A 13,621-nucleotide genomic window follows, 5' to 3' on the forward strand; every position below is an offset into this window, starting at 1 on the left:
ATTCCCTTAAGTTAACACTTCCTAGTGAATTAGAATCATTCAAATTCACACTGAGTGCTACTAAGTGGAGATTCCATACTCAGCCTCTAAACCCTGACAACAGTGTGACATGCATATTAGAGAAGGCTGAACCCACGGGGGTAAAATTCATACTGGTGGCATTTCACATGTATGGTGAGCTTGCTAGAAGAGAGCTAGTTTGTTTCTCAAGCCCTCATATGAAACCAGTGGGTAACCCTTGGATTACTGTAAAGCTTAACATTTTTAAACAGGAGTGTAAAGAAATTTACTTGGACAAACTTGTCTAATGAGTGACACAACGTGAGAGCCAATGTTTGTATGTTCGTGTATTCGTTACACGACATGTGTATTGAGCTGCTGAGTATTTTGCTCAATCATTCTGGAAAATGACATTTTGAGTTCTGAATGACAACATGTCTTGTTTATTTAGCATTATAAGCCAAGGTGCTGTTTGTTACCGATACGCGTATCTTGACTGTCAAGAGGCTGCCAGTTTATATTTGCATGATCTAAATGGCTCTTTGTTTTGTTTCCCCTCTGTTTCGTGAACTGATAGTCTGATCTTTTGTTAACATACCAAAATCGTTAAAATAATTTATATGAAGAGAAGTAAAGTACGTATCAATCTATGTTGCTGCTCTACAAGTAATTTCGGAAAAAAGTCTTGGGAGGGAGCACAGAATGAGTTTTTAATCTTATCTCTGGCTTTCAGTTGTGCATGCCACTCCTAGACGCCATGACTGAGTACAATTAGGAACTGTCTGCATCTCCCACAGTGATTCAGCCTGTAATCACTGGTTCTGATCTGCAGTTCTCATTTAACCTAAGTTAAAATAGAAGTAGAAGTTGGGCCATTTTTCACCTGTTTCTCTCAATTCCACTTGGATTATTTTTTTTTGAACTACTATGAAATATTTATGCAGTGTTGTCCCTGGTAATGATGCTGGTATGTTACTGATAATATGACAGTTACTATTGACAAGTGGAATTGGTTGCTTTCCTCATGGAGCTGTGCCCTGGGATCCTATCTCATGCCCTTGGCCGTACAATATGTACTGCTTTCTCTTTTTGTTCTGCTTGTACATTTTATAGAGACTTTGGGATTTGAAAGAATGCAGTAATTTGGGAGTAAATTTGAGAAAGTAGTTGTTACTGCTAGTGGAATATTCCTTACCCTGTTTGACTATTTGATGATTTTAAAAATATCCCGCTCTCTCCTTGGTCTCTCCAGCCGTGTTTTAGTGTTCTATATTCCAAACCTGTGGCCATTTTTGTCTTGTGTTAATCAACGTGAACAGAATAACTGAGACTCAAAGAGGTGTGATGGTTCAGCTCACTGCTTTAAGTGGTACTATACCTGAACCTCCTGTGTAGTCTACTTCTTAATTCCTCCAGGAAAGCAATTTTCATGTATTGGCTCAAATGTAACTTTATCTCTTAGAGAAGCCTTCTTTGTCTCCTCCTCTTTGCACCCTTTCCTCCCTTCCATCGTGTTTTGCACAGTTCATTCATTCATTCAACGAATACAGAATAACTTTTGATTAATAGCTTTTTCCCTCCAAGCTGAAAACTTGATGGAGGGTGACATGATCTGTCTTTGTTTACCGCTACATCATCTGTGAATATACATGGTAAGTATTGAACAAATCTTTATGAAATGAACAAATACTTTGATAAACAATTTTTGATAACTGCCACTTTTAGAACCTGAAATGAGTTTACAGTTCTTCTGGAAATCAGATTGTCTGTAGAAGGGCTGCTGGGGCCTTTTAAAGTGGGTGGTAATATTATGTTTGCTTCATTAATCTTCTGTCTACTTATCTTTATCTTTGAAATCTTTTAAAATGAAGATAAATTACAGTTATACTAGAAGGCATAACCTTCATTTTTAAAAAAGTAAAAAGCTTGTGTGTAGTTGCAACAGGATTTCTCAGGTAACTTGATTGCATCTTGGGGAAAAACAGTATCACCTATAACCATCTCTTCTTTATTCAAGTCACTTGCTTTTATCCTCCCACGTAGATCTGATATTAAAAGATTTTATTGGAGTGCTGTAGCTTTTCAATGAAATCTGCTCACATTCTCAATCTCCTTCTAAAATTGCAAAGTAGGGGGACAAAGTAATTGAATAATACACTGACTAAGATTGGAGAACAATGTGTTTTTTTTTTTTGACCCTACTTCCCACCAAAGTAGGTAAATACCAATCAGAATCATCCTCTCAAAATTCTGACCTCAGAATTTCCTAAGAAATGTGAACCTAAAGGAACTCTTTGCTTTTGATCTTCTTTTCTTGTTTTTCATTCCAAAGCTACTGGTCTTAATGAATGGAAGATCACAGAGTCATGCAATCTCAGGATGGAGGGTATATTGAAGGTCACCTCATGCAAATGCTTACTGGATAACTGAATCCCTTCTGTAACATCCCTATAAAGTCTTCATCTAGCCTATCCTTGAACACCTCCAGGAACATATCCTTTCCTGTGGCAGCAGATTCTAGTTTGTTGTCAGCTTTGTGTACGACAAACTCTTTCCTTATCATGAGCTCTGACTACTCACAGTCTCCACATATTTCTTCTGTTTTACCATTTGGACTCATAAAGAGCAAGTTGAACCCATCTCTCTTAGTCAGTTTGGGATGTCATAACAGAAATACCAGAGACTTCATGGCTTAAACAGCAAACATTTCTTTCTCACAGTTCTGGAGGTTGGGATGTCCAGAGTTGCTGGCAAATCTGTTGTCTGCTTCCTGGCTTGTAGACAGCTGTCTTCTCATATCCTCACAGAGTAGAGAGAGCAAGCTGGCTCTCTGACCTCTTCTCACCAGGACACTGATCTCATTCCTCAAAGCTCTACCCTGAAGACCTAATGACCTCCCAAATGCCCCACCTCCAAGTACCATCACATTGGGGATCAGATTTCAACATAGGAATTTTGGAGGGGACACAGACATTCTGATCATGAGGCCATCTTGTACAGTACAGCCCATGTGAAGGTGACACTCATGTTTCCTCTAAGTCTTCCTTTCTCCAGGCAAACCCCTCTTAGTTCCTCAGTGGTTCTCCATGTGACCTGATTTCACATCTCCTCGCCAACCTCGTTGCTCTAATCTGAGTAGACTTGTTTTGTTTGTATGTGCAGCATCCAGCAGTAAGTGCGCTGCTCCAGGTGTGCTCTGATGAGCTGAGAGTAGAGTGTGGCTGTCATCTGCCCTCATTCAGATACGATAATCTCACTAGCACATCCTGCAATGAAAGAGCTGAAATGCCTGCCTGAGGACAACAGCTGGTCAGATATGACTCTTCTCATCCGACATATCTTCCCTCTAAGTGCCTTTAAATTTGTCAGCTTGGTTGATAATGGATAATATTTTAAAACTCTGTTAACTGAAAAAACAAATCTTCATTTCAGAGCCAGCATCTTAAATCACAGTAATAAAGAATGGCCTTGGACAAGTTCATTAACCTTTCTAAAGCAGCAGTTTTCCAGTATTTACCTTACAAGATTTTTGTAAGGACTACATTTTTTGTAAAATACTTACATTTTCGTAAAGTGTATATGAAGTGCTTAAACCGCATGGTGAGTGCTTAGTGCATATTAGACATAATAATCTTTACAATTAATGCTTATTCTAAGAGTTCTGGGAAATGCTTATTTTAATACTGAACAAACAGGAAAGGTCTGTGGCTTCCTTATATTTTTAGTATCATCTAACATATATAACCTACACCTGCAAGAATAAAAGTTAGGCATTAACTTTTGTTCAAATTCCTTGACAAATTAGAACAAAATTCTGACATTAGTTATTCATTTGTTTTGGAGTAAGAGAATGGGTGATATGTCATAGTGTTTATGTCTCATGTCTTTAATATTTAAAATAAGTGTGTTAACTTTTTGCCAAAATGGTTATTTCTTTTACGGAAATCTGAGAACTCTTGCTGTCTGACACATTTTGCAGAGATTAGAGTTTTTGGAAATATGGAAGCTCGTGTTAATTTTTGTCCTTTCAGACGATTTGTTTCTGCTGATACACTTCAGCACCACAGCCTAGACTTTTCCAGGTGAAGATACTGAGCCAAACCTCAGAGAATCTGCAAAAGAGGTTGGGGGTCTCCTTCCTCCCTATCACTTAGTTAGTGAGGACCACGGCTGGATAAATCTTTGCATGAAGTTATTTTCAAGTATTTTAAAACTTTTATGTTAGGAAAATAGAAGTACATTTGTGAAAATCTTAGAACCAGGTAAACAACTTGAGGGTCTTGGTCAATTCCTCAGGTGGTGCGGTGCAGCCTGGTAACAATGAAAGGCTACCTGAACGCCAGTGGGGTCCAGAGGCTGTCAGAGGTGTTTTGGGTAAATCATTCCTCGTCTGCGTCTTCCATTAAGAGGTCTACTTGGATGATAAGGACATTTATTAAATGCTTTTTTAAAGTGACTTTTTAATTTTCTATTAAAAGAATATTTACAGCAGAAGCAATCTTTGATGCTAAGCCATATTTCAAGAATAACTAGTCAGTATAATGTTGTCCTTTTTATAGCAACTGTTAACACACACACACACACACACACACTCACACACATACCCCAATGATTTGTTAGAACCAGCTTGTCCTGGTTCACAAAAGCCTATTGTTAACTTTTCAGGAGTTTTGTAAGCTGCTTGATGTCAGACAAGTAGCTTGAAATCTGCCACGGTAGGAGTAGTTACACCATGGAAATCGGTGAATGCAACAAATCAAAGCCTTTTTATTTTTCTCTTGGACAGCTGGTTGTCAAACACTTACCAACACAACTGTGCCCCCAAACTGTTTTCTTAAATGAAATGAAGGGCTGTTCGCATTGAGGATGGTTTTCATATGAAAGTTCATAGGAGTGAGAGAGTAAGCTGGGTTTCTTTTCTTTCCCCGTGTTCTCAGGGATAAGGAAAGACCGGAGAGGAGGGAGAATGTTGAAGCACAAGCGCCAGAGAGATGACGGGGAGGGCAGGAGTGAAACGGTGCTCTCCGGAGACATGAGAGCTGCCAACCTCTGGCCAAGCCCTCTCTTGATTAAACACACTAAGAAGAACAGCCCGGTCTTGTCCCTGACCGCCGACCAGATGATCAGTGCCTTGCTGGAGGCTGAGCCCCCTGTAATCTATTCCGAATACGATCCCACCAGACCCTTCAATGAGGCTTCAATGATGGGCTTGCTGACCAACCTCGCAGACAGGGAGCTGGTGCACATGATCAACTGGGCGAAGAGGGTGCCAGGTAAGAACACTAAGCTCAGCTTCTCTTTTTAAGCGTCATTAACTATTCATGAACTGGTTGCGACATCCTGGGAGAAATAGTGGGAAACGATAGCTTGTTACCTCATGGATTTCAAGGTTACATCAGAATTTGTTCATCTCCTGTCTCCATACAATATAATTCTCCTGGAAATTAGGAAATAATGTTTTAAAATCAAAATTGAGAAGATTTAAGTCTTTAATATTATTTTTAACCTGTCTTAGTCACCAAAATATCTGGGGTGGATACTACCTAATAAATGCATTTAATATTATATGTTCACAGTGTCAGAAATTGCTAACATATAAATGATCTGTGATCTATGTATTTTTATTTCCAGAGTGGTTAAACTAAATCCTATAAATTTTTAATACTGAGGACTTCTGTTCAAAACACCTACATTATTAATAAGCAATTTTACCTTAAAATATTTTCTTTTAAGATATTTATGGACTAAGGAGATAATAATTTTTTTTACTGAATGCCAGTTATTCATTCAACTGTCTATTCTTAATATTTTAGGAAGAAGGTAATACAGTAGAAGAATAAATTAGGTTCTCACCCCTGAGAGGAGCTTGTAGAAAGATAACGGTGCTGAAGCGATACTGGTCCTTTGGTTGATACTCTCAGAACTGGTGTTCCTGTAAAACTTGACTTTGCTCTTGTTGTTCAGGGAGAAGAACTCTAGTTATTATGGAAATGAGACTAGAAAATGACCTCCTTCATGCCCCATCATATCCATTCAGGAGCTAACGTAGGTGATCCAAGGCAAGAGGAAGTTAAATTTTTTTTTTTTTCTGGGCTTATAGATCAAATGAGTAATGGATTTAGGCAGCCATTGTCTTGTTTGCTTCCTTTGAAATAGCTGAAATTATTACCTATGCAGCATGGGATGTTTTTTACTAAACTAAATACATGGGGAGTTTTGTACTTGTATTTTAGAGCTCACTGATCTGTTATAGACCAAGTGAACATTTATCTGGCCTCAGATACTTTTCCATGTGTTTGCATATATTAACATATAGACATGTGGTCGTTTGAACCAGGGCCAGTGGTGTTGTGATCCAGCCTTGACAGAGGGCATCTATTCTGGTGGCAGAGGTTAGGGTTACCTGGAAACATGGGGATGAATAGGCGTATTTAGACTTTTAGGATCAGTCCAACTGGCAAATAAAAACTCCCAGCCATCTTTGGAATTAAAAGTTTTATTGAGCACTTCTCTGCCTGAGCATTCTCATGTGAAGCAGATCCATGATAAGTAAATATTGGAATTTAAATGTAGTGTGGTTATAGGTTTTATCTCTATATTTGTTATTGCCTTTTTAAAAAAAATAGATAATCTCTTTGGGAGAAGAGGGGAAAACACCAATAATGACTGGTTATATCGCTGAGAGCCAACTCTTTGTTGCTGTGAAGTTTTATTGCCCTATAAGCGTATATTTTCCCTAATGAAGTTTTGGTAATTTCTAGAACAATTTCAACTCAAGTATATATTTTTCATACTTAGTAGATTTCCATCATGACATTTTTATAATCATAAAAATTTTAAGGGCATTTGAAACAATGAGAATTAAGTTCCAATACACTACCAATGGATGAAGAATTCATAGCAATAATCTTCTGAATTTAGGAATAAAACGGAGACAGAAATCAAGGGAAGGAAAATATGTCCATGCTTACTCATCCTGCTGTTAAACCCAGAACTAAACAAATTTATGATAATGAGACGTGTAGCAAAACCACTCTATAACTTGATTATGTTAGTTTAAAAGACCGGAATGATTCCAAAATCCTTGAACCAAACTGTGTCTCAATATTTGATGGTTTTAAGGAAAGAATTATAAAGGCAAAAACAAAATTATATATATGCCATTGGAATATAACTATTGTAAAGCAAAAGCCTACTTGTCTGGCCAAACAGAATTTAAAAAGTCATTGATTTGAAATAGATGAGAAGTGAAGGAAGAAAGAAGTCTTCTGGAATCATCTTTGAAGATGATTGTCAAGCTTTTCAGAGAATCTGACAAGGTTACATTTTGAAAAGCTTTTATATATCTGAATACCATCTGTCATTTAAAAAAATAGCTCACATGGAAATCTAACACAGACAATATTACATTTATACGGTCATAGTTTGAGGTTAATAATAATAGTAATTTAACATAGACGGAATAGAAAACCTCATTAGTAAGAAGGGCAGTAAGAAAGCCAGCTGTAGAAGTACCTAGAATTAACTGTATGTTACAAACACCTGCACGGAAGGTTTGGCTAGCCTCCGATGGCTATCAGTAGAACAAAAGTTGTGAAGTGACTTCATTTTTAAAAATGTCTGCATTAATGGAGTATAATTGACACAAAATTATATTTAAAATACACACTATGGTGAGTTGATATCCTTAAGACCTTGTAAAAGGACTCCCTACATCTAGTTGATTAAACATCCATCACCTCACTTATTTACTTTTTTTTTTTTTTTTTTTGGTAAGAGCACTTAAGTTCTAATTTCTTAGCAAATCAGCTATTCAGGTATACAATACAGTGTTATGGATTATAGTCACCATGTTTTGTATTAGACCCTCAGAACCTTTTCATTTTATACCTGAAAGTTTATACTCTTACCAGCCTCTCTCTGTTTGTCCCATTCGCTAAACCCTGGCAACCACTTTTCTACTCTCCTTCTATGCATTTGGCTTTTGTTTTTTTTAAAATTCCACAGATAAGTGATACCATGAAATATTTATCTTTCCCTGACTGGCTTATTTCACTTAGCATAATACCCTGAGGGTTCATCCATGTTGTTACCAATGGCAGGATTTCCTTCTTTCTCACAGCTGAATAGTATGTCATAATATATATCTATGTCGATACAGATTTATCAGATCTTTCTTATCTATTCATCTATTATTTCTATATCCAAGGTGTGGATATGTTTCCATATTCAAATAAACTTTGTCTCCATATCTTGGCTATCCCAGCAATTTAAATAATGCTGCAATGAACATAGGAGTACAGATACCCTGTTATCTGATATATTTGAATTGATTTTTTTGAGTGATATAGGTAGGGGTCCAGTTTCATTCTTTTGCATGTGAATATTGCTTTCCCAGCATTATTTTTTAAAGACACTTATCTTCTTCTCATTAAGTATTCTTAGTTGTCTTGTCAGATATTAGTTGACTGAATATGCATGGGTTTATTTCTGGGCTGTGTATTCTGTTCCCTTGATCCACGTATCTGTTTTTATGCCAATACTATACCATTTTGATAACTATAGCTTTGTAATATAGTTTGAAATCAGGCCATGTGATACTGATGCCTACTGCTTTGTTTTCCTTTGTCATGATTGCTCTGGCTATTTGGGATCTTTTGTGGTTCTATAAAATTTGGGAATAATTTTTTCTATTTCTGGAGAAAATGCCATTGAAATTTTGATGGGAATTGCATTGAACCTGTAGACTGCTTTCGGTAGTATGGACATTTTAACAATACTGATTCTTCCAGTCCATGAGCATGGAATATCTTTCAATTTCTTTGTGTCTTCTTCAATTCCTTTCATCAATATCTTACGATTTTTAGTGTTCAGATCTTTCACCTCCTTGGTTAACTATATCCCTAAGTATTTTTCTTTTTGATGTAGTTGTCAACAGGATCATTTCACTCATTTTTCTTTCTGATAGTTTGTTGTTAGTGTATAGAAATGCAACTGATTTTTGTATATTGCTTTTGTATCCTACAACCTTACTGAATTTATTAGCGCTAATGGTTTTTCTGCTGGAATCTTTAGGATTTTCTATATATGATGTCATGTCATCTGCAAATAGAGACAGTTTTACTTATTGCTTTTCAATTTGGATGTCTTTTATTTCTTTTCCTTGACTAATTACTATGGTTAGGACTTCCAATACTGTGTTGATTAAGAATGGTGAGACTGGGTACTCTTGTGTTGTTTCTGATTGTAGAGGAAAAGCTTTCAATCTCTCACTGTTTGGAATGGTGTTAGCTGTGGGCTTTTTATATATGGCTCTTATTATGTTGAGGTGTTTCCATTTTGTTGAGAGTTTTTATCATGAATGGATGTTGAATTTTGCAAATACTTTTTCTGTATCTATTGAGACTCTCATATGATTTTTTATCCTTCATTTTGTTAATGTTGTATATTACATTGATTGGTTTGCAAATGTTGAACCATTCTTTCATCCCTGGAATAAATCCCACTTGATCATGGTGTGTGATTCTTTTAGTGTATTGTTGAAGTGGGTTTACTAACGTTTTGTTGAAGATTTTTGCATCTATGGTAATCAGGAATATTGGCCTGTAATTTTCTTTTCTTGTAGTGTCCTTGTCTGGTTTTGGTATCAGGATAATGATGACTTTATAAAATAATTTTGGAAGTGTTCCTCTTCTTCTTCTTCTTCTTCTTTTTCTTTTTCTTTTTTTTTTTTTTTCTTCGTTTGTAGCAGGTTGAAATTCCTCTTTAAGCGTTTGGTAGAATTTACCAGGGAAGCAATTTGATCCTAGGCTTGTCTTTATTGGGTTGTTTTTGATTACTGGTGTGATCTCCTTACTAGTAATTGTCTGTTTGGATTTTCTGTTTTCATGATTCAGTCTTGGTAGCTTATATATTTATAGGAATTTATCAGTCTCTTCTTGGTTGTCCAATTTGTTGGCAGATACTAATTCATAGTAGTATCTTATGATACTTTGTATTTGTGTGGTATCTGTTATAATGTCTCCTCTTTCATTTCTGATTTTATTTATTTTAGCTCTTTTTTTCCTCTTGATAAGTCTAGCTAAGGTTTGTCTACTTCATGTATCTTTTCCAAAAAACAGCTCTTAGTTTCAATGATCTTTTCTGTTGTCTTTTTAATCTTGATTTCATTTATTTCCATTCTAATCTTTGTTATTCCCTTCCTTCTACTAACTTTTAGCTTAGTTTGTTCTTTTCTATTTCCTTGAGGTATAAAATTAGGTTATTTTAAGCTCTTTTTTTCTCAATTTAATGAGCTCTTTCCTTTTTTCTTAATGTAGCTGTAAACGTCTGTCTTAGAACTGCTTTGCTGCATTCTGTAAGTTTTGGTAGGTTTTCCAATTTTCATTTGTGTCAAGGTTCTTTTGTTTGTTTCTCTTTTGATTTTTCTTTGACCCATTTATTGTTCAGTAGCATTTTGTTTAATTTTCAAATATTTGTGAATTTAACAGTTTTCGTGTACTTGATATCTAGTTTCATATCATTGTAGTTGGAAAAGATGCTTTATGTGATTTCAGTCTTCTTAAATGTATTGTCTTATTTTATGGTCTAACATGGAGAATGTTCCATGTGTGCTTGAGAAAAATGTGCTTTCTGCTGCTATTGGATGGAAAGTCTGTTAATTCAATCTGGTCTAATACATAGTTTAAGTCCAATGTTTTCCTTATTGATTTTCTGTGTGAGTGAACTATCCATTATTGAAAGTATGGTATTGAAGTCACCTACTATTTAGTATTGCTGTCTATTTCTCTCTTCAGGGCTGTTAATATTTAATTTATGTATTTAGGTGCTCCTATGTTGGGTACATAAACTTTTATAAATTTTATATCCTCTTCTTGGATTGACCCCTTTATCATTATATAATAATCTTTTGGTCTCTTATTAAAGTCTTTTGCTTGAATTCTGTTTTGTCTAAGTATAGCTACCACAATTTCTTTTGGTTTCCGTTTGCATGGAGTATCTTTTTTTCATCGTTTCACTTTCAGTCTGTGTGTTCTTAGAACTGAAGTGAGTGTTTTATAGGTAGCATATAGTTGGATCTTAAGGGGCTTTTTGTTGTTTGTTTTCTTGTCTTTGTTGTTTTTAATCCATTCAGTCACTAAATGTCTTTTCATTGGAGAGTTTAGTCCATTTACATTTAAAGTAGTTATTGATAACTTTGCTCACTTACTGCCATTTTGTTATTTTTTTTTTCTGGCTGGTTTGTAATTCCTCTGTTTCTTTCTTCTTCTCTTGCTCTTTTTCTTTGTGGTTTGGTGACTTTCTTTAGTGGTATGTTTAGTTTCCTTTCTTCTTATCTTTTGTGTATCTGCTATAGGTTTGTAGCTACCATGAGGCTTACATGTAAGAACTGGTAAGTCTCTTTTAAGTTGATAACAACTTCTAAAGCTCTATATTTTTACTCTCTTTCCACATTTTATGTTTAATGTCATAATTTACATCTTTCTACCTTGTGTATCCATTAGCAAATTATTGTAGTTATAGATTTTTTACTACTTTTTATACTAGACTTACAAGTTATTTACCCACCATCATTACACCATTAGAGTATTCTGAATTTATATTTACCTAATTAGTGAGATTTATACTTTCATGTATTTTCTTGTTACTAATTAGCATTCTTTTATTTAAACTTGAAGAAGTGCAGTTCTTGCAAATCTAGTCTAGTGGTGATGAGCTCCTTCAGCTTTTGCTTGTTTGGTAAACTCTTGATCTGTCCCTCAATTTTGATGGACAGCTTTGCTGGTTGGAGTATTCTCGGTTGTTTTTTTTTTTTTTTTTTCCCTTCAGCACTTTGAATATATGATGCCACTTCCTTTTGCCCTGTGAAGTTTCTGCTGAAAAACTGCTGATAGTATTATCTACTGATAGTCTTGTATATAACAAGTTGTTTTTCTTGTGATGCTTTTAAGATTATCTCCTTGTTTTTAACCTTTGATACTTTAATTTTAATGTCTTGATGTGGATCTCTCTGGGTTAATCTTATTTGAAACTCTCTGAGCATTCTGGCTCTGGATGTCTGTTTCTTTCTCCAGGTTAAAGAAGTTTTAAGTTATTATTTCCTTTGCTTTTTGATCTTTTATGGGATGACTGTAATATGAATGTTGGTTTTCTTGATGTTGTCCTTATATAAATTGCTTAAGCTGTCTTTACTCTTTTTCGTGCTTTTTTTCTTTTCGCTTCTCTGATTGGATGAATTCCACCACCCTGTTTGCGAATTTGCTAGTCTTTTCTTCTGCTTGATGTAGCTGATACTGGATCCCTCTATTGAGTTTCTCAGTGCAGTTATTGTATTCCTCAGCACTGTAATTTCTGTTTGATACTGTCTTATATTTCCTATGCCTTTGTTGAAATTCTCACTCTGAGCATGCTTTTTTTTTTAACCTCAGTGAGCATCTTTGTGACCATTACTTTTAACTCTATTAGGTAAATTACTTATCTCCATTTCATTAGTCTATTTCTCAGATTAATTTGTATAGAATATATTCCTCATTTTCCTTGACTCTCTGTATTGTTTTCTATGCATTAGATAAAAAAAACAGCTACCTATCATTCTAAGTGAAGTGGGCCAGAAAGAGAAAGAAAAATGCCATATGACATCATTTATATGAGGAATATAAATAATTAATAATAATAATAACACAAATGAACTACTTATTATTTACAACTAAGATGATTGATTTCTTAAATCCATGTAGACACATTTGACTGTCCTTTATGATTGGGCTACTACATTCTGTGTGATTCTTATTTTGTAGTTGGTTTTATTCCTTTGATAACTATGCATGTCTAAAAAGCTAAAGATCTAATCTGTTCTTAGAAATAATAATTAGTACATATATGTAAACTAAAAAAAGTGTCATATACTGTATATATGTATTTACATGCAATATAATGTGTATGTGTAGTCAAACTGTAATAATTCTACCTAATAAAACTGAAAAAAAGGAAAAAAAAAGGGAAAAAAGAAACATTCATTTTGAAAAGCATCTTAAAATTAAGTGATTAATTAATGCAAATAGACTGATTATTGAAAGCAATGCCTAATTGCTCCACCATTCTGAAGCTTCGAATATTTTTCTGCCACTTTACACAGATGCTGATGATCAAAAATTAAAATAAAGGTGTTTATTTAAAAATAAAACAAAACAAAAAACAGCTACCTCTCCCAGTCTCGACAGAGTGGTCTCATGCAGGAGATGAACCTTACTGTTCAGCCCAGCCTGAGCTCTTGGTTTTCCCTTGGATCTTTGTGATTTTTCCAAGCTGCCTTCTTTGTTCTTTGAGGCTCCCAGTAGTTCAGGGTATGCCAAGACCTGCCAAAGGGGGGATTCTCAGTGAGCATGTAGATACAGGCTCATGGTAGCTGGAACCTCAGGTAGCAGCTTTTAAAATATAAAAATAGATCTCTTTCAGGGGAATACCAGGTGATGGGATTTTTTGTTTGCTTCCTCTGTGCTGAGTCCTGGAGGGACAGCCCCTTAGGAACTGTTTGTTTGTTTGCTGTAAGCCTGTGGGACTGCAAAGTGCAAGCTCTGCTGGCCACTTGAGCCAGGTGATCAAGGGATGTGTTCCTCAGGCG

The 13,621-nt window shown here is 35.4% G+C and overlaps 1 protein-coding gene across 3 annotated transcripts in view; it reads left to right on the forward strand.

Moving 5' to 3' along the window:
• ESR1 (estrogen receptor 1) overlaps positions 1-13,621 on the forward strand; it is a 378,297-nt gene that overhangs the window by 241,421 nt on the left and 123,255 nt on the right. For all 3 annotated transcript variants that reach the window (XM_072966053.1, XM_072966054.1, XM_072966055.1), the window contains one exon: positions 4,938-5,273. In XM_072966053.1, coding sequence (XP_072822154.1) covers positions 4,938-5,273 — 336 coding nt within the window. The remainder of the gene's footprint in view (positions 1-4,937; positions 5,274-13,621) is intronic.

Source organism: Vicugna pacos, chromosome 8 (genome assembly GCF_048564905.1).
Source record: "Vicugna pacos chromosome 8, VicPac4, whole genome shotgun sequence".
Taxonomy (NCBI): Eukaryota; Metazoa; Chordata; class Mammalia; order Artiodactyla; family Camelidae; genus Vicugna; species Vicugna pacos.